At 38.9% G+C, this 26783-nt stretch overlaps 1 protein-coding gene across 1 annotated transcript in view; it reads left to right on the top strand.

Moving 5' to 3' along the window:
- Window positions 1-1808: 1808 nt before the first annotated feature.
- KDM5A (lysine (K)-specific demethylase 5A) overlaps window positions 1809-26783 on the top strand; it is a 46651-nt gene continuing 21676 nt past the window's right edge. The window contains exons 1-16 of the mRNA XM_010014168.1: window positions 1809-1880; window positions 2921-3043; window positions 5004-5174; window positions 5647-5781; window positions 12224-12329; window positions 12880-12968; window positions 15644-15802; window positions 18194-18313; window positions 19403-19561; window positions 21118-21299; window positions 23031-23193; window positions 24007-24126; window positions 25206-25400; window positions 25511-25692; window positions 25959-26083; window positions 26324-26474. Coding sequence (XP_010012470.1) covers window positions 2924-3043; window positions 5004-5174; window positions 5647-5781; window positions 12224-12329; window positions 12880-12968; window positions 15644-15802; window positions 18194-18313; window positions 19403-19561; window positions 21118-21299; window positions 23031-23193; window positions 24007-24126; window positions 25206-25400; window positions 25511-25692; window positions 25959-26083; window positions 26324-26474 — 2177 coding nt within the window. The 5' untranslated portion in view covers window positions 1809-1880; window positions 2921-2923. The remainder of the gene's footprint in view (window positions 1881-2920; window positions 3044-5003; window positions 5175-5646; window positions 5782-12223; window positions 12330-12879; window positions 12969-15643; window positions 15803-18193; window positions 18314-19402; window positions 19562-21117; window positions 21300-23030; window positions 23194-24006; window positions 24127-25205; window positions 25401-25510; window positions 25693-25958; window positions 26084-26323; window positions 26475-26783) is intronic.

The following is a 26783-nucleotide window of genomic DNA, read 5'->3' as shown; positions in this document are numbered from 1 at the left end:
GGTGGCCGGGAGGGCCGAGCGGGCCCCGGGTCTCGGTGATGGAGCCCAGGGAGCCCCCTCCCCCGCTCCTGGGTGCTCACTTGGGGCTTCGCGTGTCGCTTTCCGTAGGCCTTGGTGTCCGTGCCGGGGACACCGCGGAACCTGTGCAGGCTTTGATCTCAGGGATGGGTTTTGTAGTGGTTGCTTTGGAGCAGGTGAGAAGCTGGCAGGACATGGCGGGGCTCTTCACGCTCTTTTTGCTTTAAAAAAACCCAACAAGCCAAGAGGCTACTTGTGAAAACTGCGAAGGCTTTGTAGGTGAAATCAGGCGTTTGCTCCTCCGAGGGAGGAGAAGGTCTGTTCCTTTTTGACGGATCATTGTTTGTAAACGTAATCTTTAAACTGTTAATAGAAGTGCGGCCAACCTGTTTGTGCCGGGGAATTATGTTTGCTAATGTTTCTAATTTAAGTTTAGAAGGTAGAATCTTAATCTCTGCGATGGCTTGATCATTATTTTATAATGCCTTGCCCTGCGACCTGGTAAACCATTTAGACCAGAAAGTCAAGCAACTTGGCAAAAGGTGATTAGATGACTTAATGATTAAAGTACAAATGAACTTTAAATACAGCTGTAAAATAAGAGTTGAAAATACTGAGAGAGGAAAAAAACCTGAAAAGAAAGCATGTAACTGAGAACGACTTGGATACGGGGGTTGCCGATTAGATTTCATGATCCTTCTTCTCCTTCTGACCTGTCTGGGTTGCCAGAATCTGTTTAGTTGGTTTAATGGCATGGTGAAAACCTGACCTCCAAGGGGCTGCCCATTCTAAAATAAGCAGAATGGCTTAGGTTGAGAGGCCCCAAGAAACTGATCCAGATCCTGCTCATTGAGAATAACTAGAACTTTCCTGGCTGTTGAATGCATTTGTGTTTCTCCATGATTGCTTAGCTGTTTGCGTTGCAGGGTTTTGCAGGATGCATGCGTCAGGTTGATTTGCAACCTGCAATAAGGACTAAATCAGACACTTTCTACTAACCTGACTGATTTATTATCCTTTTCCATTATTAGAAGCTGCAAATATTTTACGATTGTGCTTGAGGTCTTTATATGCTGTAGCAGTGCAAATAATAAATAGTTAGTGGGGCTTGTCCACCTGGGATGGGTGTCCTTACCCTGTTGTATTTACTGCCAGGCAGACAATCTACTACAACTTTCTAAAAAGCTGAATTATACTTGTTTTGATGTTGTAACACAGTTTTGATGGATGGGGCTGGGAGGCACTTGCGGTTGAACAGACTGCTGACTGTGTTGAGAAAGTCATTATTTAAGGCTGCATTTCTGTTGACGAATTGGACTCCCGACTGGTCTGGTCTTTATTGAAATGACTGTAGACAAACATGGAAGAAGCTAGATGTGTAATAATGTGCTTTATTTAGTGTTTGTTGCTATTGATGGTGAGGATTTTACAGTGTGCAAGATATATGGAACTCTTTTAAAAGTAAATAAATGACCAACGAGCTACAGGGATCTCTCGTATTTAAACTCGGTATGAGGTAATGCATACTGAAATGCTTTGAACTTTCTTTTCTTTTAGATTTTAAATTCTGAGGATCTCTTCTTTTCAACTAAAGCATTGTGGGGAGATTGTTATTTTAAAAGCACAAGAATGTTGTAAAATTGGAAAATAGTATCACCAGTTGCGCAGAGAAACAAATTTTCTTTTGGGAGTTTGTTTGCTCTGACATTGTTTGGATCTTCTGTTTTGTGCATTTTTGGGGAAGTTTCTGGAAGCAATAAAATGTCTTTCTGTCTCTTGTTTAGGACTGGCAGCCTCCATTTGCATGTGAAGTACAAAGTTTTCGTTTCACTCCACGAATTCAGCGCCTGAATGAACTGGAGGTGAGCTTTTCCACTGTTGGTATAATTTTGTGTTTGCACTGAAAACAGTAGGTCTTGTTGCTTGAGATTTGAATCTTGGCAGGTTTCTGGATGGGGAGTCTTTAGAAAGCCCTAGACCACATCAGTGCTTATACTTGGCAGTGGCAGAGTTCATATAAAATAACTCTCTGCGGCTTTGAGAAAAGCCTGGTTTTTATTTTATTACTCAAAATAACCACAAGAGTTTTTCATTCAGCTGGAAATGTCTAAAACGAATGCCAAGTACCATGTTGTGTAGTAAGAACAGCCAGTATCTAGCCTTCAGAGCTCCACAGGCAATGAATTTTTTTTTCTTAAAATATTTACTGCCCTTCTGAAGCCTCTAGTTACCTTATAGTGGCTTAAAAATGTGTTTTAAGTCTTAAAATGAACTGATTTTTTGATAGGCTTCCTAGAGCTTGTTAATTTTACAATTTAAAAATGTATGGAAGCTTTCTTGAAAGCAGAATGAGTTCCATTTTGTCCTGTTTTTTCCTTTTCTCTACCGTATTTCTCAAAGCCTTCCTCTGTTCGTATACCAAAACGTCATGTATCATTTGGCTTGTAAATGGGTCTCCTTATGGAAAGTGATTTGAGTACTCCAAAAATACTCAAGGGAGGAGGCCCTTCTGCATGGTTAAGGCGTATACAAAACCTGTTTTCTAACACTCCCTTTCCCTCCAGTGCATATTTTAATAATTGTTTTGTGTTTCTGTTGGGAATGATATTTTCAGAAGTATGCATTTTGGTTTCGAAACAAGAAATTGTTAGGTAGGAGTTTGGTTTATAAGCTTTTAAACACAAAGAGAAAAGCGTAGATAATTTTGTGTTTGTAAAGAGCTTTCTTTTTATCAGTATTTCTAGCTTTTTTTTCACATGACTAAAAAATGCTTCACTTGGCAAGTTGCACTTTGAGAATGTAAACACTACAGAAACTTGTCATGTTTTTTTTCCTAAGGACTGTAAGGCATTGTCACACTTGTTTTGGAACATAGACATTTGTCTTCCTTTATTGATTGCAGGCAATGACTAGAGTGAAGCTGGACTTCTTGGATCAGTTAGCAAAATTTTGGGAACTCCAAGGATCCAATTTAAAAATTCCTGTGGTGGAGAGAAAAATACTGGATCTCTATGGTCTGAGCAAGGTGAGTAAGCAGTTGTAGGCGTTGGACAGGGACCTCTTTTTTCATTCAAGCTCAAGAAGCCAAGCAGCCAGGAGGGCTTGTTTTACAGCACTAATCTCATTTATATGGAGATGAGATGAGAGAGTGTGTGTGTGGGGGAAAGTACAGCGAAAGAAAATTACTAAATTGGATGGTTATGGCAGATGAGTCAAGAAGAGTTAAATCAGTTGCCTTTGGTTGGATTCTATACAGCATGTGTTCGTTACCTTATATATAGCTTGAATGTATCTGATGTCAGCTGGTCACTTGCTTTTCAGTTCTCCTTTTTTACATATGGTAGAGTTGGAGGAGTTTGAGGTGGTTTTTGGGAAGGCAGTGATATACTTGCGTGCAGTTGAGCTCGTGACATAGCAGTTCTGTAACGAATTGGTGTAACTGCTCCTTGCTCTCTCCCACCAGAGGTTTTCCACGTGATGTAAACATGCATTTTTGAGAATTTCCCATGTCAACTTCTGGAATAACTGTTTTAATTTCCAAAACAGGCTAGGCTTAAGGATGGCTAGAAAGTGGTACTGCGAAAGAATACAGTATAGTGCTTCTAGGTTAGAGTGTCAGTTTCTATTCCTCAAGGTAGGTAAAAATGTAAAGATCTGAATGGATTTTATTTTTAAAGAAAGAAGTCAGTCTTTTGGACAGTCTGGAATGGCTGATAAAATGTCTTTTGTCTTGGGTGGATTGCTGGGATATGCAGAATATGATAGTGGTAGTGGTACTGGGAAATATCTGGGTCACTCTTATGAGCTGGAACACTGTAGTGGTCTGCAGATAATGCTGGCCTAAGCTTATTTAGTCACTTAGTTGCTTCTGTAGCCATTTCTCATGTATAGATAATTTTTAAAACAATTTTTTAAATAGACATTTTGAAGATAAGTTGAAATGTAGGTGTAGAGTTTAATTTAAATGTGTTTTTTTTCTAGGACTTTGCTATAAATATGAGGAAAAATAATTATCAGTAATACTCCTGTTTTATCAAAGTGTAGCTATCTCTGATTATAGGAGGAACAAAAATAACTAACTTATCACTACCACAATTGTAGACTTGAATTTACTTCAGTCTCAAAAGTAAACCATGAATTTCACTCCAGTAACAATATGTTTTTGCATTGAGGTTTCCAGCAGTCTGTGAAATATTAAGCATGAAATTTGGTCCTCCTGTGTAAAGAAGTGAAATGCAAAACTACACTGTTGTAGAAATGCTATTAATCTTACAATAATACAAGTATGATCCATCTGGGTTTTAAGCTACTTGTCAGTGAAACTGTAAAGGGAATGGAAGCAGTGGAAATGTGGCCAGTGAGGAAGCAACTCATATGCTGGCAAATGGTCTGTCATTTTTCATTTTATGTTAGTTACATGTTAGCATTGGTAGTTCTGTATATGAATTACTAGACTCAAACCAGTTGAAGTGAGGTGGAAAAACTGGACTGAGTTAATGGGAAGGTAAATTCAGTTTCTCTTCTTTTTACAGTAGTGCCTCTTCCATCGAGGGTTTTGTGAGAGCTTCTATAGCTCTGAAGTTGTGAGTTCCAACACTCCCTTCTGCCTGGGGTCTGTAAGAATGGGCTTCCCTTGTGGCCAGGCTTGTGTTTTGCATCCGAGTATAAGTCTGGTGGGAGTTAACTTTCCAGTTTTTTCTCATGGAGGGGTTTGTATTCTTTCCAACACGTCATAAATCTTGACTGTTGGACTCTTCCTGTCTAGGACAGTACACAATTTACATTTACTAGGAAAATTGTCATGGTAAATGTATTAATAAGTGCTTAGTTATGAAAGTACAAGCCCTTCAGGGGAAAAAAACCCCCTAAATTCAGAAATCTGTCACTTTTTAATAGAACCTTTTAACGTCTGGTTTAATTGGTTCTTTGTTTATGCAAGGTGGTGAGCAGCTCAAACCCCTTAACTTTTTATTTATGTGTTTCAGATTGTTGCCAGCAAAGGAGGCTTTGAAGTCGTCACTAAAGAGAAGAAGTGGTCTAAAGTGGCAAGTCGGCTTGGCTACCTGCCAGGAAAAGGCACAGGGTCGTTACTCAAGTCTCATTATGAGAGGATCTTATACCCCTATGAGCTCTTCCAGTCTGGGGTCAGCCTTATGGTGAGATGCTTCTCTGTCACGGTATGAAGCGGGGACCAAACTGCACATAGAATATTACTCGTTATTGCATAAGAAACTAGGACGTAGGGTCTGTGCTTTTAGAAGCTTTAGCTATGTAAACAGACACAGAACCACCCTTATACTTACCTGTGACAAATACTGCTACAAGTTGTAAGGTGACATTGTGTAGTTATTTTCTGGTAACCATTTCTTTATAGAACCCTATTGGGAAGAAGAACAAGGCAAAAGATATGATTAATTGGAAAGATGTCTTTCAGCAAGCTGGCAGTTGAGATACAGTGTCCTTATTTGAAAGCTGTGTGGATTAATTGGCCTATTGTCCAAATGGCATGTGTAATACTGTGTGATTTCTCCCGTCGTGTTTCTTAGCAAACACAAGGGATTCACAGACCATGGAAGGATTAGCACTGCCTGATCAATCAACCCAGTGTCTTGTGCTCTGATCCTCTAGGGCATCCAGAAGCCAAATTTGGACCTTAAAGAAAAAGTGGAGGCTGAGGACCTCAGCTCAGATGCCCAGGCTTCCCCAAAGCAAGCTTCAAGAATGAACGTTGTGCTGAAGAGAACCAGGCGTGTCAAATCCCAGGTACCCCTGCTGCAGAGAATGCTAATTCCTTCCACCAGTGCAGCAGCATTGGCTGTGCAACAGGCTTTAGCTGTGGGAGTCTGCTCAAGAGCACCACCAGGAAGCAGTCTTCATCTAAATAGAATGCAGAGAAAAAAGCCTTTCTGAGGCCTGGTTTGCTTATGGTAGATGCACTGTTTATCTGAAAACTTTTAAAAGGTGCATTTTGTTTATTAACTGGGCTAGGTACCTTGGTAGTGAATATATCTGTGGAAACTATGAACAGATAAAAAAAGCCTTTGTGAAGTAATGTTGAAGCTTCTGTTTGTGCGAAGTTTAGAAATTTTTTACAACTTTTTTAAATATGCCCTTTGGTTACATGAATGGAAATATGTGTATAGATAAGTTTGTTAATTACAGAAATTGCATTTGGGACTTACTATCTCAAGCTGGACAGACTTTTTCTGAAGAAATGAAACATGTGTGGGGAGATAGTCAGTGATGGCTGGAACTACAGGATTTCCACAGTTTTTCTACTGAAAAGCAATTTCTTCTCTTCTGGATTAGTGATGTTATAGGAACTTCTGGTATTCTATTAGGTGATACGAAATCCTGGGAGTATCCCCCAGTAAATCTCGGTTTAAACTGGATCACTACTACTTTTATTCTGTATCATTAGAAATAATCTTGGAGGCTTGTCCTGATGGCTCTGTTGCACTATTTTAAAGCAGGCCTTCCCCTTTTGACAAAGATATCTATTGCAGTCAGCATCCTAAGGCTCTTCACATGAGGTCTAGTGGCTCCATGTTTGGAGCCATCAGGAGAACATGGATAAAAGCTGGATTTATATGCAAAAAACCTACTACTTGACTCATGCCACTCTAGACTTACTTTAAGCACCTGTCGTGATTTAGACCCAGCTAGTCTCTCAGCACCACATGCCTTTCGCTCACTCCCTTCCCCTTTCTGGGGGGGATAGGGAGGAGAATCAAAAGAATGTAAACCCCATGGGTTGAGATAAAAACAGTCCAGTAACTAAATCTAATACTAGTACTGCTAATACTAAGGGAAATAACAGGGCGAGAGGGAAAAACTAAAGGTAAAAGGGGAAAGGAAAAAACCCAGTAAATACAAGTGACACACAATACAGTTGCCCACCTGCTGACCAATACCCAGCCTGACCCGAGCAGCGACTTGGGCTTTCTGGGTGACTCCCCCCAGTTTCTATACTGGGCATGATGTGCTGTGTTATGGAATACCCCTTTGGCCAGTTTGGGTCAGGTGTCCTGTCTCTGCTTCTTCCTGGCTTCCCCTCCTCCCTGTCAGAGCATGAGACTGAGAAAGTCCTTGATCACGGTAAGTGCTACTTAGCAACAGTTAAAACATTGATGTGTTACCAGCTTTGTTCTCAGATTTAAGCCAAAGCACAGCACTGTACCAGCTACTAGGAAGGAGAAAAATAACTTACAGCTGAATCCAGGACAGTACCACAAAGTTTTTCCCAATGCTCTTAAACTGTTGTTTGTTTGTTTGTTTTTCAAATGCATCATTCTTGTCACTGAGATGTTTGAGTATCCCTTATAAACGTTCATCTTTTTCTCTGACGTGATGATTGATTCAGACAAAATTATTATTTTAGTCTCATCTTACTGAAGCTGAACTGCTGTTATTTATTGTAGCCATATAACAATGCATCACACAAGCAGTCCCAGGCTGTGATCTTAGAAGATCTCTTGAATAATACATTGTTAGTGAGCTATCCAGAAAACCTGAGAACACAGCAGGAACTGCAGCAGTCATTTGTTATGTGGAATTATGTTTTGAATTTGAATGAATCTTATGTGAAAATGCCAGTATGACCTTTTTCTCATCAATGGTGTAAGAGTGTCACTACGTCATTAAGATCCTGTGGGATCTTTCCTCCTGCTGATTTCAGTAGAATGATGGTACTTCTTATTTCTTCTTGGTGGAAAAACCATTTTGTGGTCATCCCGGCACAATATATATAGCTGCTTTATTTCATTTAAAGGGCCTGCATTTCAGAAATGAGAGGATTTTACTTGGATTATCTGCAAAAAGTAAAAATGTATGTATATATTTAAATGCCTTTTATTAGGCCTGTAGCTATGCAATCATTTAAGCATTAAAGTTATTAAAGTGGCTAAAACGAATTCTTTAATACAGGAAAAACTCAACCTACTTGCCTAGCCAGGGAAAGTGTATTTTGGCTGTGTTGGGAGCTGTGTATAACTCTTAAGTCAACTCTGGAACTGTACTTAGAAACAGATTGTCCACAGGAGCCCCAAATGGTAGAAGTGTAAATATCTGGGGAATACTGAGAAATTGTTTCAGATTTCAGTGCACCTCCTTATTGTAGACAAGACTGTTTATTGTTTGAAGTGCATACTGGGAATTGTACCAGAGATTGTCTAGCTAGTCTGTAGAGAACAGTAATGTAAAGACCTGCTACGTAAGTGTTCTGCTCTAACTGAAACATCTGAAAGGTTTGCATCTAGTGTGCTGAATAGTCTAGTGCCTGGGTAGTAGTGAGCATGGATAACTACACTGGCCTCAGCATCTCAGTAGGTTTTTTTATTCCCAAGTACCAGAAGTGCTTTTCCCAAAACATTCTTACCTAGGAATGGGTGGTGAGGAAGGAAGCCTAAAGATAGTAATCAGAAATTACTGAAATAGACAAAGATCCTCAGCAGCAGAAGGGGCTGGCAATCTTTTGAAAAGCAAACTTTTTGATTTCTAGAGAAAGTGAAAAATGAAGGAAAATAGGGAATGAGAATTCTCCCTTGAAATATGGCTAAGGAGTCTTTGGCTCCTGCAGTCAAATGTTAGTTGGATTGTCTGAATAAGAAGAGGATAATTTGCTGATGAGAGATTCTGCTCAAAAATAAACAATGCTTTTTTTCTCTTTCCCTTTTCTCTAAAGAAAGCTAGCACAAATGAGAAATGGAGAAGAGCAACTGAATTACTAAAGACTGGTAAAGAAGAGGACAACAAAAATTAGAATGAATTCAGATTAGGAAAACAGAATATCCTTAAGGAAAGGTTAAATTTGAGTGACTATGTCTTAGAAAAAAGTAGTGTATCTTCATAGATGATCTGTTAAGGGTGTATTTTAACTGGCAAGGGATTTGTCTAACGAGGTTACATTGTGATGATTTCTGCTTGTCCTGGGTTCAGCTACAGCAGTCATTTTTTCTCCTTCTTAGTAGCTGGTGCAGTGCTGTGGTTTTGATTTTCAGCCTGGCAACAGCGCTGATAACACCGATGTTTTTAGTTGTTGCTAAGTAATGTTTACTCTGACCAAGGACTTTCTCAGTCTCATGCTGTGCCAGGGAGGAGGGGAAGCCGGGAGGAAGCAGAGACAGGACACCTGACCCAAACTGGCCAAAGGGGTATTCCATACCACAGCACGTCATGCCCAGTATAGAAACTGGGGGGAGTTGCCCGGAAGGGCCCAGATCGCTGCTCGGGTCGGGCTGGGTATTGGTCGGTGGGTGGTGAGCAGTTGTGTCCTCTCCCCTTGTTATTTCCCTTATCATTATCATTATTGGTGGTAGCAGTAGTGGTTTGTATTATACCTTAGTTACTGGAGAGCTGTTATCTCAACTCGTGGGAGTTACATTCCTCCAATTCTCCTCCCCATCCCTCTGGGAGCGGGGGGAGGAAAAAAGGGGGGAGTGAGCGAGCGGCTGCGTGTTTCTGAGTTACCGGCTGGGCTTAAACCATGACACTGCTAGAGAAATGCAGTACTGGAGCAAGAAGGCAATGAAATGCTGTCTTTTCAAATTATCTTAACATCCAGAGTTTTCTGAGAAATAAAACCCGATTCTAAGTAGCATTATCTGCTTTCTGGTTTTGGTTACAAATTTCGTTGATTGCAGAATAACAGAATTAGTAAAATGAAGTTTTCTTGTTGTGTTTTTTTGTTGTTGTTTGTTTGTTTTTTTTTTAAATATGAAAGGTTTACTTCCATGGAAATAATTATGTGAAACAAAAGAACTCTGGGACATGCTGACAAATGCCCTAAATACGTTAATATTTTGATTCTTGGTTGTAAGTATTCAGGTCTTGTGCATCGGGGGTGGAGAGGTGGGGATGCAAGTGTTTCAAAGTTGATGAAGGTAGAACAACAGAAAAAATGTGTGAATGCAGTGTAACTGGATCATGTTACTAGGATTCACCAATATAGAAAAGCTTTCGGGTTGTACTTCCTGTTGGGAAGGTAAAAGAAACAAAAATAACTCTGAATCCTTCGGGACAAAGAGGAGCCGAGAATAGAATCACAGTTTAATCAAGTTCATTTTGCACACATGGAAAGATATAATGCAAAAGTGTGATGATGTTTTTTGTTGTTAGCAATGGGAAAATGGCAAGGAATGCAAGATTCTTGTTTCCATGTGCTCACAGTTTTGAGTTTGGTGGGTTTGTACAGTCTTAAAGGACACTGCAGAAAGACTACTCATTAAGGCTTCTGAATGCTTGTGGTATCCACACCCTAAATTATCAATTCACAAGGTTCGTAGGAATCTGATTTTTGAAAACACATTTCCATTTTAACATGCAACTGCTTTGAAAACTGCAGCTTTTTCTACCTGAGCACGGATGGATTGCATCCACTTAAGTGAAATCCAGGTAAATCTGGCCAGTGCAGCTAAGAAATTGTATTTAGGTACTGCATTTTTAATCAAAGCTGTAAAACTAAAGAGAGGTTATTGCATGTTAATAATTCACTCTTAGTAAATTTGGTAATAAAATTATTTTTCAGGTATTATTGGGAAAATTGTCTTAGGTCACAATAGCAGGAAAGAGAAATTGTGGAGATTGTTAATAAATGTTGTTGAAATGATGGAAAATTGTACTGTGCTGAGAAATGTAATGTGGGTTGATTCCGTCAGGTTCTATTAGTTGAGAGAATGGATAAGCTGTAAATGAATATCATATGGGAACTGAGGGACTATGAAGTCTGCAGGTGGTATGCTTTCTTGTACAGCAAAAATGTCATTTTTTTCCTTATGGCTTATTAGTCAAAAAGGGAGGAATTTGTGAGAAAAATTTGCCGCTTAGCGTGCCATTTCAGGGTGGGCTTACAAAGTTGGTGACATATAGCTGAAGTGAAAATAACTTAATAGCAACATAGAATTCATAAATGCTCAAAATTAGAATACAGGCAATAATGAGTTTGGAAAGATGCCACTTAACATACTGCATACACACTTCAGTGGGAACAAGGGCGCTAAATATCGCTGAAAATTTCTTAGAGTAATAATGTCCAGGAAATGATATCTCTTCCAATGTGTTCAAGAAGCAAGAAAACCAACTGATGTAGGCTGAATAAATGGAAAGCATCTTATTTCTGTTAGCTTTATTACAAATGCATTTGATGTTATTTTAAACACTTTATTTGAAGAGTTCTTTGTTTATTGATTAAAAACTGAAAGCATGTCACCCAAAGGGAGCTTGTTTCATCCATATTTCGTGCCATATCCCAGTGGAAAATAACAGATGAAGCATCATTGGGAAATTACTTGAAGAGTAACCTCCTTAGAATTAGATACCAGCTTTCAAAATTGATAGATTTGCTGAGATCTTTTAAGATTGTGAATGATGACAGTTTAGTAGCCTTTGGGGGTTGAACTAGATGATCTCCAGAGGTTCCTTCCAACCCTAACAATGCAGCGATTCTATACCAGGGTAGAAAGGGTTTTCAAAGTATAAGGAGGCAACGTAAAAATGCCAAGGTGATTGCATTGGAGATAAAAACAGGATATGTAGGTTCTTTTTGTTGTTAGGTTAGTGGCAGTGATGTGCAGAACTGAGGTTAGGTCAGCAATGGGAAACAGGAAGAAGTTCAGTTGAACAGAACACTTGAGGAAACAATACTGGCAGGGTCATGTAGTTGTCACATAATGGGTCTTTTCCCATCTGTTTGTGAGGTTTCAAGGGCAGTGTGAGTAGATGCAATCTCAGTTGTACTTATTTCATAATAAATAAGCCCAGGAGTATCCTAGCTTAAGGAAGTAGGTTGGTGCTCATTAGTGTCATGTGTTCACGCAACGAAGCAGATACAAATCCTGTTGAAACAGTGTATGTGTTAATATGCAAGCATTCCACTGAATTATGGTGATTTCAGAAAATACTGCTGTGGCATTCTTACTTATTTTCTGCTAAATATCAAACCTAGTTCTCTATTTGCAACATAGGTGACTTCCTGTAGTTTTAATACTAAATGGAAAATAATGTGAAATGTTGAGACAAAAATGCTGTCTTTTATTCCATTTGCATTCGTTCATTTGCATTAGAAACAGAAAATCATATCTTCATGCCTCTGTTTCCTTTCTTTTGATGAGCAGATGTTGTGGGAGAGTGGAATATAGACGAATTATGGAGACTCAGAGGGGAAAGATATTGATGGTTTGTGCTGATGTGGTCTTGTTTTTACTTTTAGGCGGAGACAGGAGAAATGAGTAGAAATACTGAACTAAAGAAGCTGCAGATCTTTGGAGCTGGACCTAAGATGATGGGACTGGCATTGGGGGCAAAGGATAAAGAGGGTAATTAAGTCTTGGGTTCACCGCTTTTTAAAGTCACGAGGCTGTTAAACCTTTCTGAATGTCTCTAGAGACAATGTTAAGAAGTAAGCAAATCATTGTAACTAGAAGAAGAAATCTAAGTATTGTAGGGTTTCATTCATGAGAAAGATTTACAGGGTGCTTTCTGTAACTTGGCCTAGTTTCAGCTCTTTATGTATTGTATAGTAACAATAACAATTAAGCAGCTGTTGCATGAACTGAATGACTGGAAGGGAAAACAGGATTTGACAGTACTGAAGCTGATCCTGCCAGCAAAGTGCACAAATTGAGTGTAATTCACTTTGTTTCGTGAGGCATTTCGGATGATCTGTGAGGATAAGCAAAATGTGTTTTCCTAATCCCTGTTGATTTTAGATTGGCCAGGTTCAGCAAGGCAGTTTTGCTTTCTTTGGACTGTCAGATAGTTTCTGATATGAAAGGCAGGGTACCAGGCTGGGTGTCTGTGTTGTTTTTACAAGTTAAGTGTATCTTGATGTGATACTAGTAAAATTTAACTTTATTTTACTTCAAGATGAGGTGACGCGGAGACGCAAGGGAACCAGATCAGAAGCATTTGGAATGCAGATGAGGCAACGCAAAGGAACTCTTTCTGTCAACTTCGTAAGTTTGATTCCTTTGCTGTGATTTCTGAAGAAGGCGTGCACTTCTTGCATGCCTTCAGTAGCTTACTTTCTATGAGCTCCCCTTTGTAGAACAATTATAATACTGTTTCTCTTAAAAGACATTTTGAAGTGCTCCAATACTTCAGGAATTTGGATTTCAGCAATTCCAGCTTTCATGTCTTTTCTGTTTTGTTTTTAAACTAGTCAATGCAAAAGAAATCCCTAAGGGGCAAAATTAAATGTCTCTAATGGTTGACCATGGAAAAGTAGTATATAGTTGTCCTTGTCTTTCATAACACATGACTTTCTATTTTTCAACCATGAATGAAGGTGCAGGCTTTTAATGTCTTGAGAATTAGACTCTTCACTAATAATTCAGCTCTTTTTTTTTTTTTTCCTTAGCCTGAGAACACTTACATGAGCTTATTTTAAATTTCAACCATAGAAGGCCAAGGCAACCAAAAGTGTCTAGTAATCATATTTTCATATGTGAAAATGCTTCCTGAGGGGAAAAAAATATGGGAGAAGTTGTATGTTTAAAAAAACAGATCATTGTGCTGTTGCAGATAAGTTAGAATGTGTGACATGAATTTTAATTGTGCTACTACTCCTGAGTATGTGGTATTCCTAGGCTGTGTAAGTGTTGTGACCATTTTGTTCAAGCATGCTTTAAAGTATTTTGTCTAGTCTCTGTTTCTTTGTAGAAAAATGTATTTGTTTATTGTTTTCAGTTACTCCTATTTATAAGAGAAAAGGAAAATACTGTAGCAACTGAACTGCTGGTTTGGAACTGTGTTGCTGTAGCTGTAATTTTGTAAAATTCTGTGACAGTACTGTTTGGTTCCACGTAAATTTTTATACTTGGGTGAGAGATCTTCAAGGAAAGCAGTGTTTGAAGTGCACATGTGATACATTAGCCTTATATAACTTTTAAAAATACTGCGGTGCAGTTTTGTTTATACTTCTCCTTCATTCATCTATCTTTTCGTGAAATGCTAACTGTGAAATAAAACACACCTTTTTCTTTTTATCCCCTCCCCCCTTGATACATACGTATCATCATAGTCTTGCTCTGATTTGTGACATGGTTGGGAGGCTTATTTGTGGTTATTGTGTGATCACCGATGTGCTTTCGGTGAATATATTTCAATGCAGTCTTTGTAATTGTCAAATCATCCCTTGGTCTAACATAAAGATTGCATATGTTAATACGTGTTTGGAGAGAAAAAGGTATTATCAGCAATAGGTAACTAATGAGTATCATAGAATAGCCTCCTCTTACAATTGCCATTTTTAATACATTTTTAATTTTGAGGAGAGAACCTGGAAATATATGTTAAGATAATCTTCCTCCCTTCTATATACTTGCAACAAAAGCAACTAATTTGGTGGTTTAGATGGTATTCCGTGAGGGTGTGTGAATTATTTTTTTTTTTTAAAGGGGAAAGTGGTATGTCTCTTAATAAAACTGCATTATTGTTTAACATTGTTTCTTAAGAAATTTGAGCAATGTTCTTCAAAAGTATAGTGTTGCATAGCTAGGAAGTTGCATTCTTAACTAGGCTATGTAACTAACATGGGGTTGACATCAAGTATTTAACACTATTGTGTTAACCTAATCAGCTTAAAAGCACATGGTTTTATGACATCTTGATGAAAAAAGACCCCAAAGCAACCACTCCACTGCTTTTGGTGTTATTTTGAGCTACATGGGAGGAAATAAGCAAAGCCTGAGTTGCCCAGTGACTGATGGGGATAGTAGCAGAATTAGGAGCAAGTGTTATTAATGAAGTTCATGTTGTTAGTAAAAATTTATACAGAAGGTAATTTTTTAGCTGTGATACAGTAATACAAGGTTCACTCATTTAGACTGTTACAGATTTTCAGTACTGTGTTTAATTAAAAGTCCTTTGGACAATACAGAAAGCAACAGCAGAGAAAATCTGTAACACGTTGATAGGGTTTTGTCTTTGGTCCTTGAGAATATCCCCCGGTCAATGTTACTGAGAGATTATCTTGGACAGACACCTGCAAAAATTGCTTACTGTTGTATTGGGATTAATACTTATTTCTTATCGCTTGGAGTCTATCCTTTATTTTGGAGAAAAAAGAGAGAAGTTGGTACATTTATGTGCAGGTTTCCTCTCTTCCCCTTGGATTTGTAGATGGAACTCTCTGGCTTTGTGGGTTTTGTTATCACTTCTTTTCCACTGCAAAGATAATCACTCTACTGTTGCAAGTCTGTTTCCGAAAAATGTATGTTTCCGAAAAAGGTTTTCGAGATTTTTCTCAGCCATGTGCTCTTTTTAAGGATGTAATTTGAATTATTTTTCATGATAGAGGCCCAACGAGAGGGAGTTCTAAAAACTGTAACCTACGCTTTTTTGAATAGCATAAATGACATGCTACTTTTAGTATTATAGAAAACAATTGAACTGGATAGTTAATTTGTAGCACCCGAAGTCTCTCTGCCCCAGGTAATATTGCTTTATGAAATTGAAGCATAATTGTTCATTATCAAGGATCCTCAAAAACCAGAGGAGACTCCATTGATGTTCATATATTGAACTTTAGGATTACATCTTTTGTTCCTTATTTTGAGGAAGGCAGGTTCTGGATGAGGAAAGTTTTTGTAACTTTTTTTCTTTTCTATTTTTTCTTTTTTCTCTACAGGTTGATCTGTATGTTTGCTTATTCTGTGGCAGAGGAAATAATGAGGACAAACTGCTACTGTGTGATGGATGTGATGATAGCTATCACACTTTTTGCTTGATTCCTCCTCTACCTGATGTACCCAAGGGTGACTGGAGGTGTCCAAAGTGTGTTGCTGAGGTACAGTTCAAGAACTATTCAAGCTTTGTGTGTATACTTGTGTTCCTGGAAAGATCAGAAGAGCAGTTGAGCTCAGTGCCATTCCATCTGGGTAGAAGCTGTAGTTTTGTTTGGCATATTGTCAAGATGAGCTGTGCATCTCCGGATGTTCTTGGTTGGTAAGCTGTAAGGAGAGAGAAATGTTCCTTCTGGCGCTTGGACATAACCTTTGTTTATTATATGGCCATGTGACAGCTAAACCTTTGGCCTCACTATGTTAAGAGCTAAAACTCAATTTGATAAGCTGGTAGTGGGAAATCAGGGTGAGAAGGAGGGTGGTGGTAGGTGTTTCAGCATAACAAAGAGACATTTCGAAAACTGTGAAAGTATTCAATTTGGTCCTAACAGAGAGATTTGATTATTGGTAAGTCATTATAGTGATGTTCAAAATAGCTGGTAGTAGAAAGTGAATTAATTTAAAAACTAACTTAAAAATTTGTAGCTATTTTAGTTTTGGTTTAGACAAAAAAAGGTACTGAGACTCCAAAAGTGGGAACTAGATAAAAGAGAGGGGAGCTACTGAGTTCCAAGAGATGACTGATCAACAGCCTAAAGGCACCAAACATCATTTGATTGCCTTTATTTTTCAAGCTCAGGAAATGTGTAGATGAAGGATTCAGAGCAAAAAAGCTTACTGTTTCTAAAAGTGTAATTTTGTGACTAGCTTAAAGTTTTTAGATGCTGTTTTTACAAAGGGAGCAGTTGCAGAGACGTGTATATGCCCATTTTCCCCCATGTCCCCCACAACCTTCCCAGCTGTGAACTTCTGCTGGGTTTTTTTTATGGTGGTGTATGAATACTTGTGCAGCCACATAATGAGGTGCATCAGCTCCCTGCTCTCTAATGCTTCACCAGGAGAGGCTAGGGTGTCACATGAACTCAGGCAAGTGCTGTTGTGAAAGACGTGGAAATACATAATTACAGGCAAGGGAAAAGATGCAACTAAACCTTTGGGCTCCTGCTCATGGAGCGGATTAAGCTGCTTGTTTATTCCCTTAAGAGAGCGCAATAAAGGAGTATTAGTAAACTATAGCAATCCAATGTGGAGTTAATTTAGAGAATATAGTAGTAAATATAGTGACTGCAGTGGTTTAAGAATATGGAAGCTCGCATGAAATTTCACTACTACTATTGCTAATAAAACCAGGGATGCATTGTTCCCAAGGGAAAAATATGCATGTAGGGACAAAATCAGGAAAGTTAAAGTGACAAATAAGTTATTACTAGAAAATGATACAGGAAGTACTTGAAAAATTCTGGAAATACATTGAAAGTAAGAGGAAGAAGGGAAAAAACATAGCTAAATTATGTAATGGAGAGTAAGCAAATAACAGCAGAAAGATGTTTGAAATTCAGTAGTACTTTTTGCCTCAGTTTTTACTTTAAATGTTAATTGTACACAGCTGCTTACTGTAATGTTAGCAGCAGGGTGCTGAAACAGAAGCTAGGAAGAATAGGATAAGGGATCTTTATGTGTATTCAGGTCAACAGTGTTTGACAGTGTTTACAGATTTTGTAGATCCCCTGTTGCAGCCACCATTTAAGAACTACTTTGATAAATGTTGGGCGTAGTCTGGGGATATTTTCTCTTGAAGAAAAAGAAACTACTGATCTCCTGAATTCCTTTCCAGTCCTTTCAGTTTGTTTATGGCTGAACAGCTGGCTATCAGATAGTTCTATGTCATGTTTGTGTTCAAACGTATTTTATATATAAACATTGTGTGAGATACAAAGAGGCTGAAAAGGACACTGTAGAAATGGGTGAGGAGAGGAGCTGAAATGTGAAATAGTATTTTTTTTGTGCTCTTGAGATGAATGGGGTTAGAACAGTGGAAGACTTGGAGATTTTCTGTCAGATGGACCGTGTCTGCTGTTAGCTGTGTTGCGTTGTTTTAATTTTCTTCTTCCTCTTCCCTTCTATATACTTTCACAACACCAAATCCGTTGACAATTTGCTGCCTTGATAAGACTGAAGCACTTGCAAGGTTTGTTCCTGTACAGTTATTCCTCAGGTGCTTGAATCCAGTGTGTCTAAGAAATGTTTTATGACTGTCTTAGCATCTTGTGCTCTGTCTTACTCTGTGGCTGGCAGCAGTAGATGATGAAATTTAGTTCTGGACAGGAAAGCAGAAGTGTGTAGTACTGGGGCTGACCATGTTAGATTAGCTTCTGTAGCATTAATTCTGTTCTGTTTCCGTTGTGGTAGGAATTCCTGAGCTGAGAAAAGCAGTCAAAACTGATAGCTCATTGTGTTTGGTAAGGACTCAGATGGACACTAGATTTTTTTGCTAAAAAATGTAACTGTATCATAATCTGCTGCAGGGAACAATATTTTTATGTTCTGTCTCCCAGGAATGCAACAAACCCCGTGAAGCCTTTGGATTTGAACAAGCTGTCAGGGAATATACTCTCCAGAGCTTTGGTGAAATGGCTGATAACTTCAAGTCTGATTATTTCAACATGCCGGTCCATGTGAGTTTCAACTTTTGTTGTGATTCCTTGTAGGGGAAAAAGAGTGTTCAACTGATCCTGGATTTTTGCTTTGTTTAAAGAGGCACTATAAGCTTCAAACACGTAAACAAATCATTCAGCTTTTTGGCATCTGGTCTCATTTTAACTTCATTTTACTCTTTTCTTGTGATGGATAGATAGCTTATTGCTTGTTAGGGTAAATGTTATTTACCATACTCTAGTTAAAGTTCTTGCCCTTCTTGATTCATTGAACCAATTATCTTGTTCTTGTTTGGTGAGGGGTCTTTCTTCTGCCCTTCCTGTGGCTTTTGTTTTGGTTTAGTTTGTTCAGAGGATAAATCATTGTTTTCCTCCCTGTTACAGTGTTTTCTTCTAGGCAAGTTAATAGGCTGAGTCTGTCTGATAATAATGGGGTATTTTTTGTCCTGCCTCTCTGCAGCATTTTCAAAACTAGTGTTTCTGTTTTGGCACACTTCCATGAATCCACTGTCCTGTAGACTGCATGCAGCACCAAGCTCCTTCTCCTCTCAGGGTTCTTTGGTAATTTATGGGCATACTTGCTAAAGCTTCTACCTTTTAAGGACTGCAGTTTATGATACAACTTTGGGACACAGCAAAATGAGGAACAAAGCTTATTTTACAAATACACTTCATAAATGCATATAAGAAGAAAGAATTGTAATGAGCTATATGAAGGCTACACTCCTGAACACAATTCTTTACCTGAATTTCTATACTGTTAGTCAGAAGTTCTGGTCATTATCTTCTGAAATAGTTTGGAATTTGCATGCTGTTCATTCCATTTGCTGCTTGGCTTCTGCTGGCTGTCTCCTTCACCCCTTCTTTTTAGCTGTACTTCTGGTAAACACATCTTTTTCTTTTTTTGTTCATGCCATCTCTCATGGTCTGTCATCCTATTTCTGTTACATTGCAGCCACTACTAAGGAATACTGACCAAACCCTATGACTTTGGAAAGGTGGAGGGTGGAGAGGGAGTGGCTGTGGGATTCATGGGGGATGTACTGCTTGAATGATAACTTTTATGTTGGGTCTTATCCATGTGTGCCCTAACATCTTTCCTGCTTTTAGATGGTTCCCACTGAGCTCGTAGAAAAAGAATTCTGGCGATTGGTGAGCAGCATAGAAGAAGACGTCATTGTGGAATATGGGGCTGATATCTCATCCAAGGACTTTGGAAGTGGCTTCCCAGTGAAGGATGGCCGACGAAAGCTGATGCCAGAGGAGGAGGTGAGGAACAGGATATGTAAACTGACCCCATTCTTTGCTCTGCATAAGATTTCACATTAAGAATTTAGGTCAGAAATCAGCGTGGATTTTTTTTTTTCCCCACGAAGAAGCTGCTTAAGGCTTTTGCATGCACTTAACATTCCTGTTGAGCATGACATTAATCTGATATCTTAAGTTCTTTTCCAGATCTGGTTGCTGATAGCTAAGCTGCTTTTCATGATTTAAGTCACACCTGGTTTGTATCACTTAATCTCAGCAGGCAAAATGTGCAAGTTGCTACATTATGCCTGAGTATGAGGGGTCTGATAAGATTATTTTTTCTCTTATTCCAAACCTTTGTTACAGGCTTAGCTACAGATACATGATTCTAACCTCCTTTGGAGGTTCATAATAGGTAAACCAGATACACTGGTTTTAGCTTGTTTCTCAGACCACGCATACTGTAAGAATGGAAAGATGTAAATACAGCATTCTGTTATAGAAAATTTTATAAAGAACATCTGGCAAGTATATTATCGAATTCCCCCCCCCCCATCTTACTTTAGTATATCAATTTTCTGGCTGCTTATATGTTTAAATTCAGGCAAAATGAGAGTAAAGGTGTGGTTTCATGATAACACAGCCCCAAATCAATCTATACACTCACTGAAAGTGTATAAATCTTGCTAACAGTTGTCTTCCTGCCTGAACCTTTGTTGGTGATGCAGTGATTGTGTAGCTACTCAGTGAGTCAGAACTGCTTGCTGATCTATTTGTATGCAAATATATTTTCTAGCCAGATCACTTAAGTTGTCTGACTTGCTTCATTGTCTTTATAGTGTCAGAGCAAAGGAAACAGCAGGGAGGTATGGCAGAGCTGAGGGTGTGACCGGTCCTTTCAGCAGTCAGTCCGCTTTCAGAAGGTAGACTAATATTAAAACAGAGTAGTGAGTTTTTAAGGCAGTCTGTTTGGATTTGGATTCTCATTTTTTGTACAAATTGTGTATATTTGAAGGTGAAGGTGGGATTGTGCGACTGGTGATGCTGTCTTCCTAGAAATGAGTGTGTAGGAATTTCTCCTCTTGAGGAACTTGCTAAAGTAATATATTAAGATCATCAAGATAAACTGCAGTGCAGTAAATCATGTCTTAAAAAAGCGAAATAATAATATAAGATTCACTGTGCTGTTTACAGTCTGAAGTTATCCTATTTTATTGAGGATTTTAATCTTTTGTTGTTCTCCTAGTAGTGCTGGTATTTTGTTCCACCAGAAAAGCATGAAACCTATAAAGTTGAGGGAGGGGAACCAAAGCCTAAGTGTATAAGCCTTGATCCAAAGAAGATGGGCTATGTATGTTGAAATTCTAGGGCTGGCCTTAAATCTTGGTCTGATTAATTGCTGATTAAGGTATCTCAGGAATTATTTCTTAGTTTTGATGCTTCGTTGCTGCAGAATATTACCCACTGTCTACTATAGAAATGCATAAGCTGATCTTTTCCTTTGCACTTTCCTTTTCTGGAGTTGGTGTCCTTTTGTTCTTCTGATTTGTCTAGTATTTTCTCTTTTTTTTTGGCAGGATTATGCACTCTCCGGTTGGAACTTGAATAACATGCCAATTCTAGAACAATCAGTCCTTGCTCACATCAATGCAGATATCTCTGGCATGAAGGTACCTTGGCTGTATGTAGGGATGTGCTTCTCCTCATTCTGCTGGCATATTGAAGATCACTGGAGCTATTCCATCAACTACCTGCATTGGTATGGACTCTTCTTTGTTCATTTACCTTACACTGCCCTGTTTGCCCTTAGTAAATTTGTAGTTCTACTTGAAAGTGCCTATGCATGCTGATGACATTTTTAACCAAAAATCTAAGTGTGATGAGTGGTCCATGTTCTCAGCTGTGGCTAATTAAAAGTGAATACAGATACTGTTCTAAGCACTTCAGTGCTTTTCATTAACTGATTAAATATTCTGTGTTGCCAAAAATCCACTGCAACTACTTCACAGGCTCACATCTTTTCTAAGGAAGCTTTTGGCTTTGAACTGAGTTACAGTTCATTGGTTCATGATTTAAAGTTTGTGTGCCCCTCTGTTGGAAATGGAGGTTGCTGCCTAATAGCTTACACAGGCATCCGAGCTGACAGTTCAGCAGCAGATCTATGCATACACAGAAATACTAGTCAAGAGAAGAGAAATTTTAGAGTAATTCTGTCTTTTAGAACAATCTTAGAACAGCTTTGGTGTTTGAGAAGAAGAATGTGACAGTTTACTTGTTTGCATTGCAGTCTTCCTGTTCATCAGACTCAGTCACAGTGGATGGAGCAGGGGCAGAAGAAGGGGGAAGCTGGGGAGCACCCCTTTAGAATAGAAAGTTTTTTTGTGCATCTTGTAAGGATGAGTTTCATGGCCTTTAGAAGGTGATTGCACGCTTCTGGAGAAGCATGTTTGCTAGGAAAATCTAGTCCACAGGCTCAGGGGAAATTAGTTTTGTTTCAAACTCAGTTATTGTCCTCAGCGTGTTATTAACTACATCAGTATGTGCAGGGCTGGTGTCAGCTGGTGAATTCCAGCAGCCCAGATGCAGAGCAGTAATTTACTGGGGTTTATTAGCTGTGTCCTACCACCAGGTGTCACTGAAGCCTGTAGGAACCACAGAAGATGCTGCACTGTGCCTCGTCTAACTGTTGGGATGGTTGGCGACAAGATCATTCGTACAGTTCAATAGTGCAGTGTAAATGGTTTCAGAGACCATTACAAGCAGACTACTGCTTGTACTTCATAAAATAAACAAAACAAAACAACAAACCCTCAGCACTATAGATACTAGATCCAGTCATTAACCAAAATGAAGTGTAATGAAGGACTCGAATAATACGTAATCAAGTAATTTTCTATTTGGTTTTGATCTTGTTCATCTTTTTCTTCCCTCGTACTTAACTAATTCATGTTATTAGGAATTTTTTATCTTAAGAGTCCAGTGAACCACTGGTTTTCAGTAACTGGTTATGCATGTTAGAAGGATTGCTTATATTTTATCGTACTCTCTGATGATTTATTCTTTTCACTCCTGCTTAGCGGGTGTACTATTCCACTGGTTTCAGGAATATGACTACTTGAGGCCTAATTGAGTGAGTGGAGGAGTACCATGATCTCTTTTTCTCTTAAACATTAACTGTGAATTAAACTTACTTTCTTTTTCACAAAGGAAAATTATTGCCTATTTTATCCATTTAGAACATGGTAAATGACAATTATCTTCCACATTAGGCTTGTCACAGCAAATCTGGTGCCAGGTATGTTGAGAACTGTGTTGCAGTTTGATTGATTTTTTTCAGATTAGAATAATACATCCTGAAGAAGGCTGTTGTGTCTCTATGCAAAATACGTGGCTTGTGTGGACAGTGCTGCCAAGTTTGAGGTCTTTTCTGCAGTTGGGTGGCACCATTACTTTAAGTGACGTGTTTATTACTGTGGTTGTGTTTCGTCAGGGGAGAGCCAAAGACATGGTATGGCGTGCCCTCTCATGCAGCAGAGCAGCTAGAAGATGTGATGAAGGAATTGGCTCCTGAGTTATTTGAATCCCAGCCTGATCTCCTGCATCAGCTGGTCACTATTATGAACCCCAATGTGCTGATGGAACATGGTGTACCAGTGAGTAGCACATAAGCATTTTTTACATAAGTACTCCTATGTGCTCTCTTTTTCATCCCATTCCATATTTGTATAACAGTGGCTTGGCATAACTCTGAAGAACTTTTATGGTGAACATTTGCATGTTCAATTCATTAGTTCTGTGATGTTTTTTAAAATGGTTTTCTAGCATCTTCCCTAGACTTCCCATGAAATTTAAGTTATCTTATATGAGAAGTGTCTGCCAAGCTTCTCACATAAAATATCTTACAGAACAGTGTAAGTTGTGTTACATTTATTTTTTAATGAAAAACCCCAAGCCTGCCATAGCAGTGAGTTTGTCTGTGAAGCGCTTTTCATCTTTTGATGTTAAAATACTTGTCTTATGTTCAGTAGAAATCTCAGCATTACAAAATGCTTTTTTGACCAAACGTAATTGACTGCAGACCTTAAGCAGTAGTCACTATCATTTCCTTCTGTCTTAAGATAAATTTCTTCCCTGGCAAATACCCCAGGAAAACAAACCATAAACTGTTTCCAGAAGCTTTTGCACTTTGTGGTACAATGGATTAAATGATGATAGAGAAACATCCCTTTTGGGATTCATAAAGAGAATTTTTAACTGTTGGCGTGTATCTTTAGCTTTTTTGAGTAAGATTATTGAGGATTCACTTTAAGAAAGAACCAGTCCTCACCACTGCTGGGGTAGTTACATTGCATGTGGTATTCTTTAGAAGTGGTGTTCAAATGTCTTGTAATTATGTGTCTTTAACTCTGTTGCAAGTTTCATACTTTTTTCCTGTATTTTTCCCCCTTTATCCTCACTTGTATTAGGTATACAGGACCAATCAGTGTGCTGGTGAGTTTGTCGTGACCTTTCCTCGTGCCTATCACTCTGGATTTAACCAGGGATACAACTTTGCTGAAGCTGTGAACTTCTGCACTGCTGACTGGGTCTGTTCTGTTTCTATGTTTGCTATGTCTTGCTAGGTGACCTTTGCAAGGAGGGTGTTAGTATCTTAATTATCTGAAGAACAGTATTTTAAGTTACATTGTATGTTTTGTATTTACAGTTCCCATTACAACAGTTAAAAACTGATGTGAGTTTCTATTACACAAAATAATTTGATGAGCACATAATTTTAAGCAGTTTCAATCTGAAACTTTGGTATGTGGTCTTCCTTCTTAAGTACTGATCTAGCAAAAGAGTGACATCTTGCAGTACCTTTAGGTAGTATTTGTGATGCTTCTTTCTGAATTTGGTACAGATTAATGTACTGTCATGAATAGCTGTTGTCATTTGAATGTTGGAGTAGGCATATTTTTTGCTCCTTTGTGCCAGCTTTTTGCACCTTTTAATCATATCAGTGCTTATTCTAATAGCCATGCTTACACCACAGCATGGCTTGCATGGATTCTCCAGGAAGCGGTCAAAAGTGTGTCCTATCACTCTCCAGGGTTTACAGCTGGAAATTACAGTCTCATTTGTAGGTTATCTATCTCTAACTTCGTTTTTTGTTACTTTCAAGTAGGAATTTTTGTCGTTAATCAGAGAATTATATTCAGTCATCAGAAAAATTGTCTGCAAGATTGACAGTGTGTCAGTGCTATTTTGCTTTAAAAAGCACAAGATCAGTGATAGCAGTTTTGGTTAACTATAGGCATCTTGTGTTAAATGTCTGTGTCCAAGCACAGTAGTATCTGGAGGGCAATGCAGTCACCTTAGCATAGACCAGATGACTTCTTTTTGGTGCCAGTTTCTTTCCACTGAAGGTAAAAAGAACTTAGGACAACTCTTAAGCTTGTGTCTGAAAGTTAGGCACATTAGGTTGTCAGACATCCCCACAACACAGATATTCTCTTTGTCCTCATCTGTGACATGACTTAAGGTAGTTATAATTGGGTCTGTCCCATAAGATAAACTCTCATAGTCTCAGTCTTTTCCCAGGTTTTGCCAAAGGAAGGAAAATGGAGCTAAGAGATCACCTTGAAACTTCTTTTCCCTGAATGACAGATGTAATTTTTCTCTGTAGCTTCCCATTGGACGTCAGTGTGTGAGTCATTACCGAAGGCTGGGACGTCACTGTGTTTTCTCCCATGAAGAGCTGATCTTCAAGATGGCTGCAGATCCAGAGTGCTTGGATGTTGGTCTGGCTGCCATGGTTTGCAAGGAGATGACTCTGATGATAGAGGAAGAGACACGTTTAAGAGAGTCTGTTGTACAGATGGTGAATAATAAAAAACAACTCTTACCCTGCTTGCAAAAGAACTTTTGCTTCCCCCTCCCACCCCCCTGGCCTGGATTAGAGAATTTTAGCAAGTGTCCTAATTTTTTTAGGGAGTATTGATGTCTGAAGAAGAGGTGTTTGAACTGGTTCCAGATGATGAGCGTCAGTGCACAGCTTGCAGAACCACGTGCTTCTTGTCAGCTCTTACGTGTTCCTGTAATCCTGAGCGTCTGGTGTGCTTATACCATCCATCTGATTTATGTCCATGTCCCATGCAGCAGAAGTGTCTAAGGTATGCAGGATTTTTATTCCCCTCTGCTTTTCTACCATATCCCAATAGTTTACTGTGGAGAGCAGTGACCAAATACAACACATTTCTGTCATCTTTTTTTTAAGGAGTATTTTTATCCTTTGCTGGTTTTGGTTCCCAGGCAGCTGGCATTATACACATTCTTTCTTTCTGGCCTTGTTGTAGCTGGAAGAGCTCAATATAAGCACTATACTGGCTTTTGTATGGGCCATTAATATTCTTTCTGTATTTTCTTTCCATATGTCCAGGTACCGGTACCCACTAGAAGACCTTCCTTCTCTGCTGTATGGAGTGAAAGTTAGAGCACAGTCTTACGACACATGGGTCAGTAGAGTTACAGAGGCTCTGTCTGCCAATCTCAACCACAAGAAAGGTCAGAATTCTATCACACGTAGTAGGTTGTCCTGAAACTCCCACATTTGTTTTGTGTTCTAGTTTAATGAAACACTGTGAATTGATTAGTGGAAAAAAAGAAATGTGCTAATCTGATTGTAGTGCAACTCATTATTCTGCACTTAAGATTGAACTAGCCTTTGGAACCTTGATTGAAGGCCTTTGAAGCAGTCTAAAATCTCTTTTGATTTTGCATACAAATTATGTACTGTTATTACAGATGTGATCGAGCTGAGAGTAATGTTGGAGGATGCTGAAGACAGGAAATATCCAGAGAATGATCTTTTCCGCAGGCTCAGAGATGCTGTGAAAGAAGCAGAGACCTGTGCTTCAGTAGCACAGCTGCTTCTGAGCAAAAAGCAGAAACACAGGTAGGACAGGCATTTTTTCAACAGTTCCTACGTTTCTGTTTTGCTACTTGTTTGAACCTGGAACTATAAGAACCCTGAGATCTCACTGCCTTCTAACTTCTTTCAGCGTTCCCTGTTCTTAGTGCTGTGACTCATTGAGAGGCAGGGGAGACAGATACAGTGACACAAAGGGCCAAAACATGGATTTAGTTGAAATGTGTTAAACATACTGTTTTCAGCTGACTCACGTACTGAAATGTGAAATCTCTTGGTGAAGCTGTGTGTCTGATCACTGGTCAGCTATTTCTCAATGTGTGGGAGAGCTGTAGG

This window comes from Nestor notabilis, unplaced genomic scaffold (genome assembly GCF_000696875.1).
Source record: "Nestor notabilis isolate BGI_N333 unplaced genomic scaffold, ASM69687v1 scaffold1205, whole genome shotgun sequence".
NCBI classification, from domain to species: domain Eukaryota; kingdom Metazoa; phylum Chordata; class Aves; order Psittaciformes; family Psittacidae; genus Nestor; species Nestor notabilis.
Note: the sequence above shows the minus strand (reverse complement) of the source record. Positions and strands in the feature narration are given on the sequence as shown.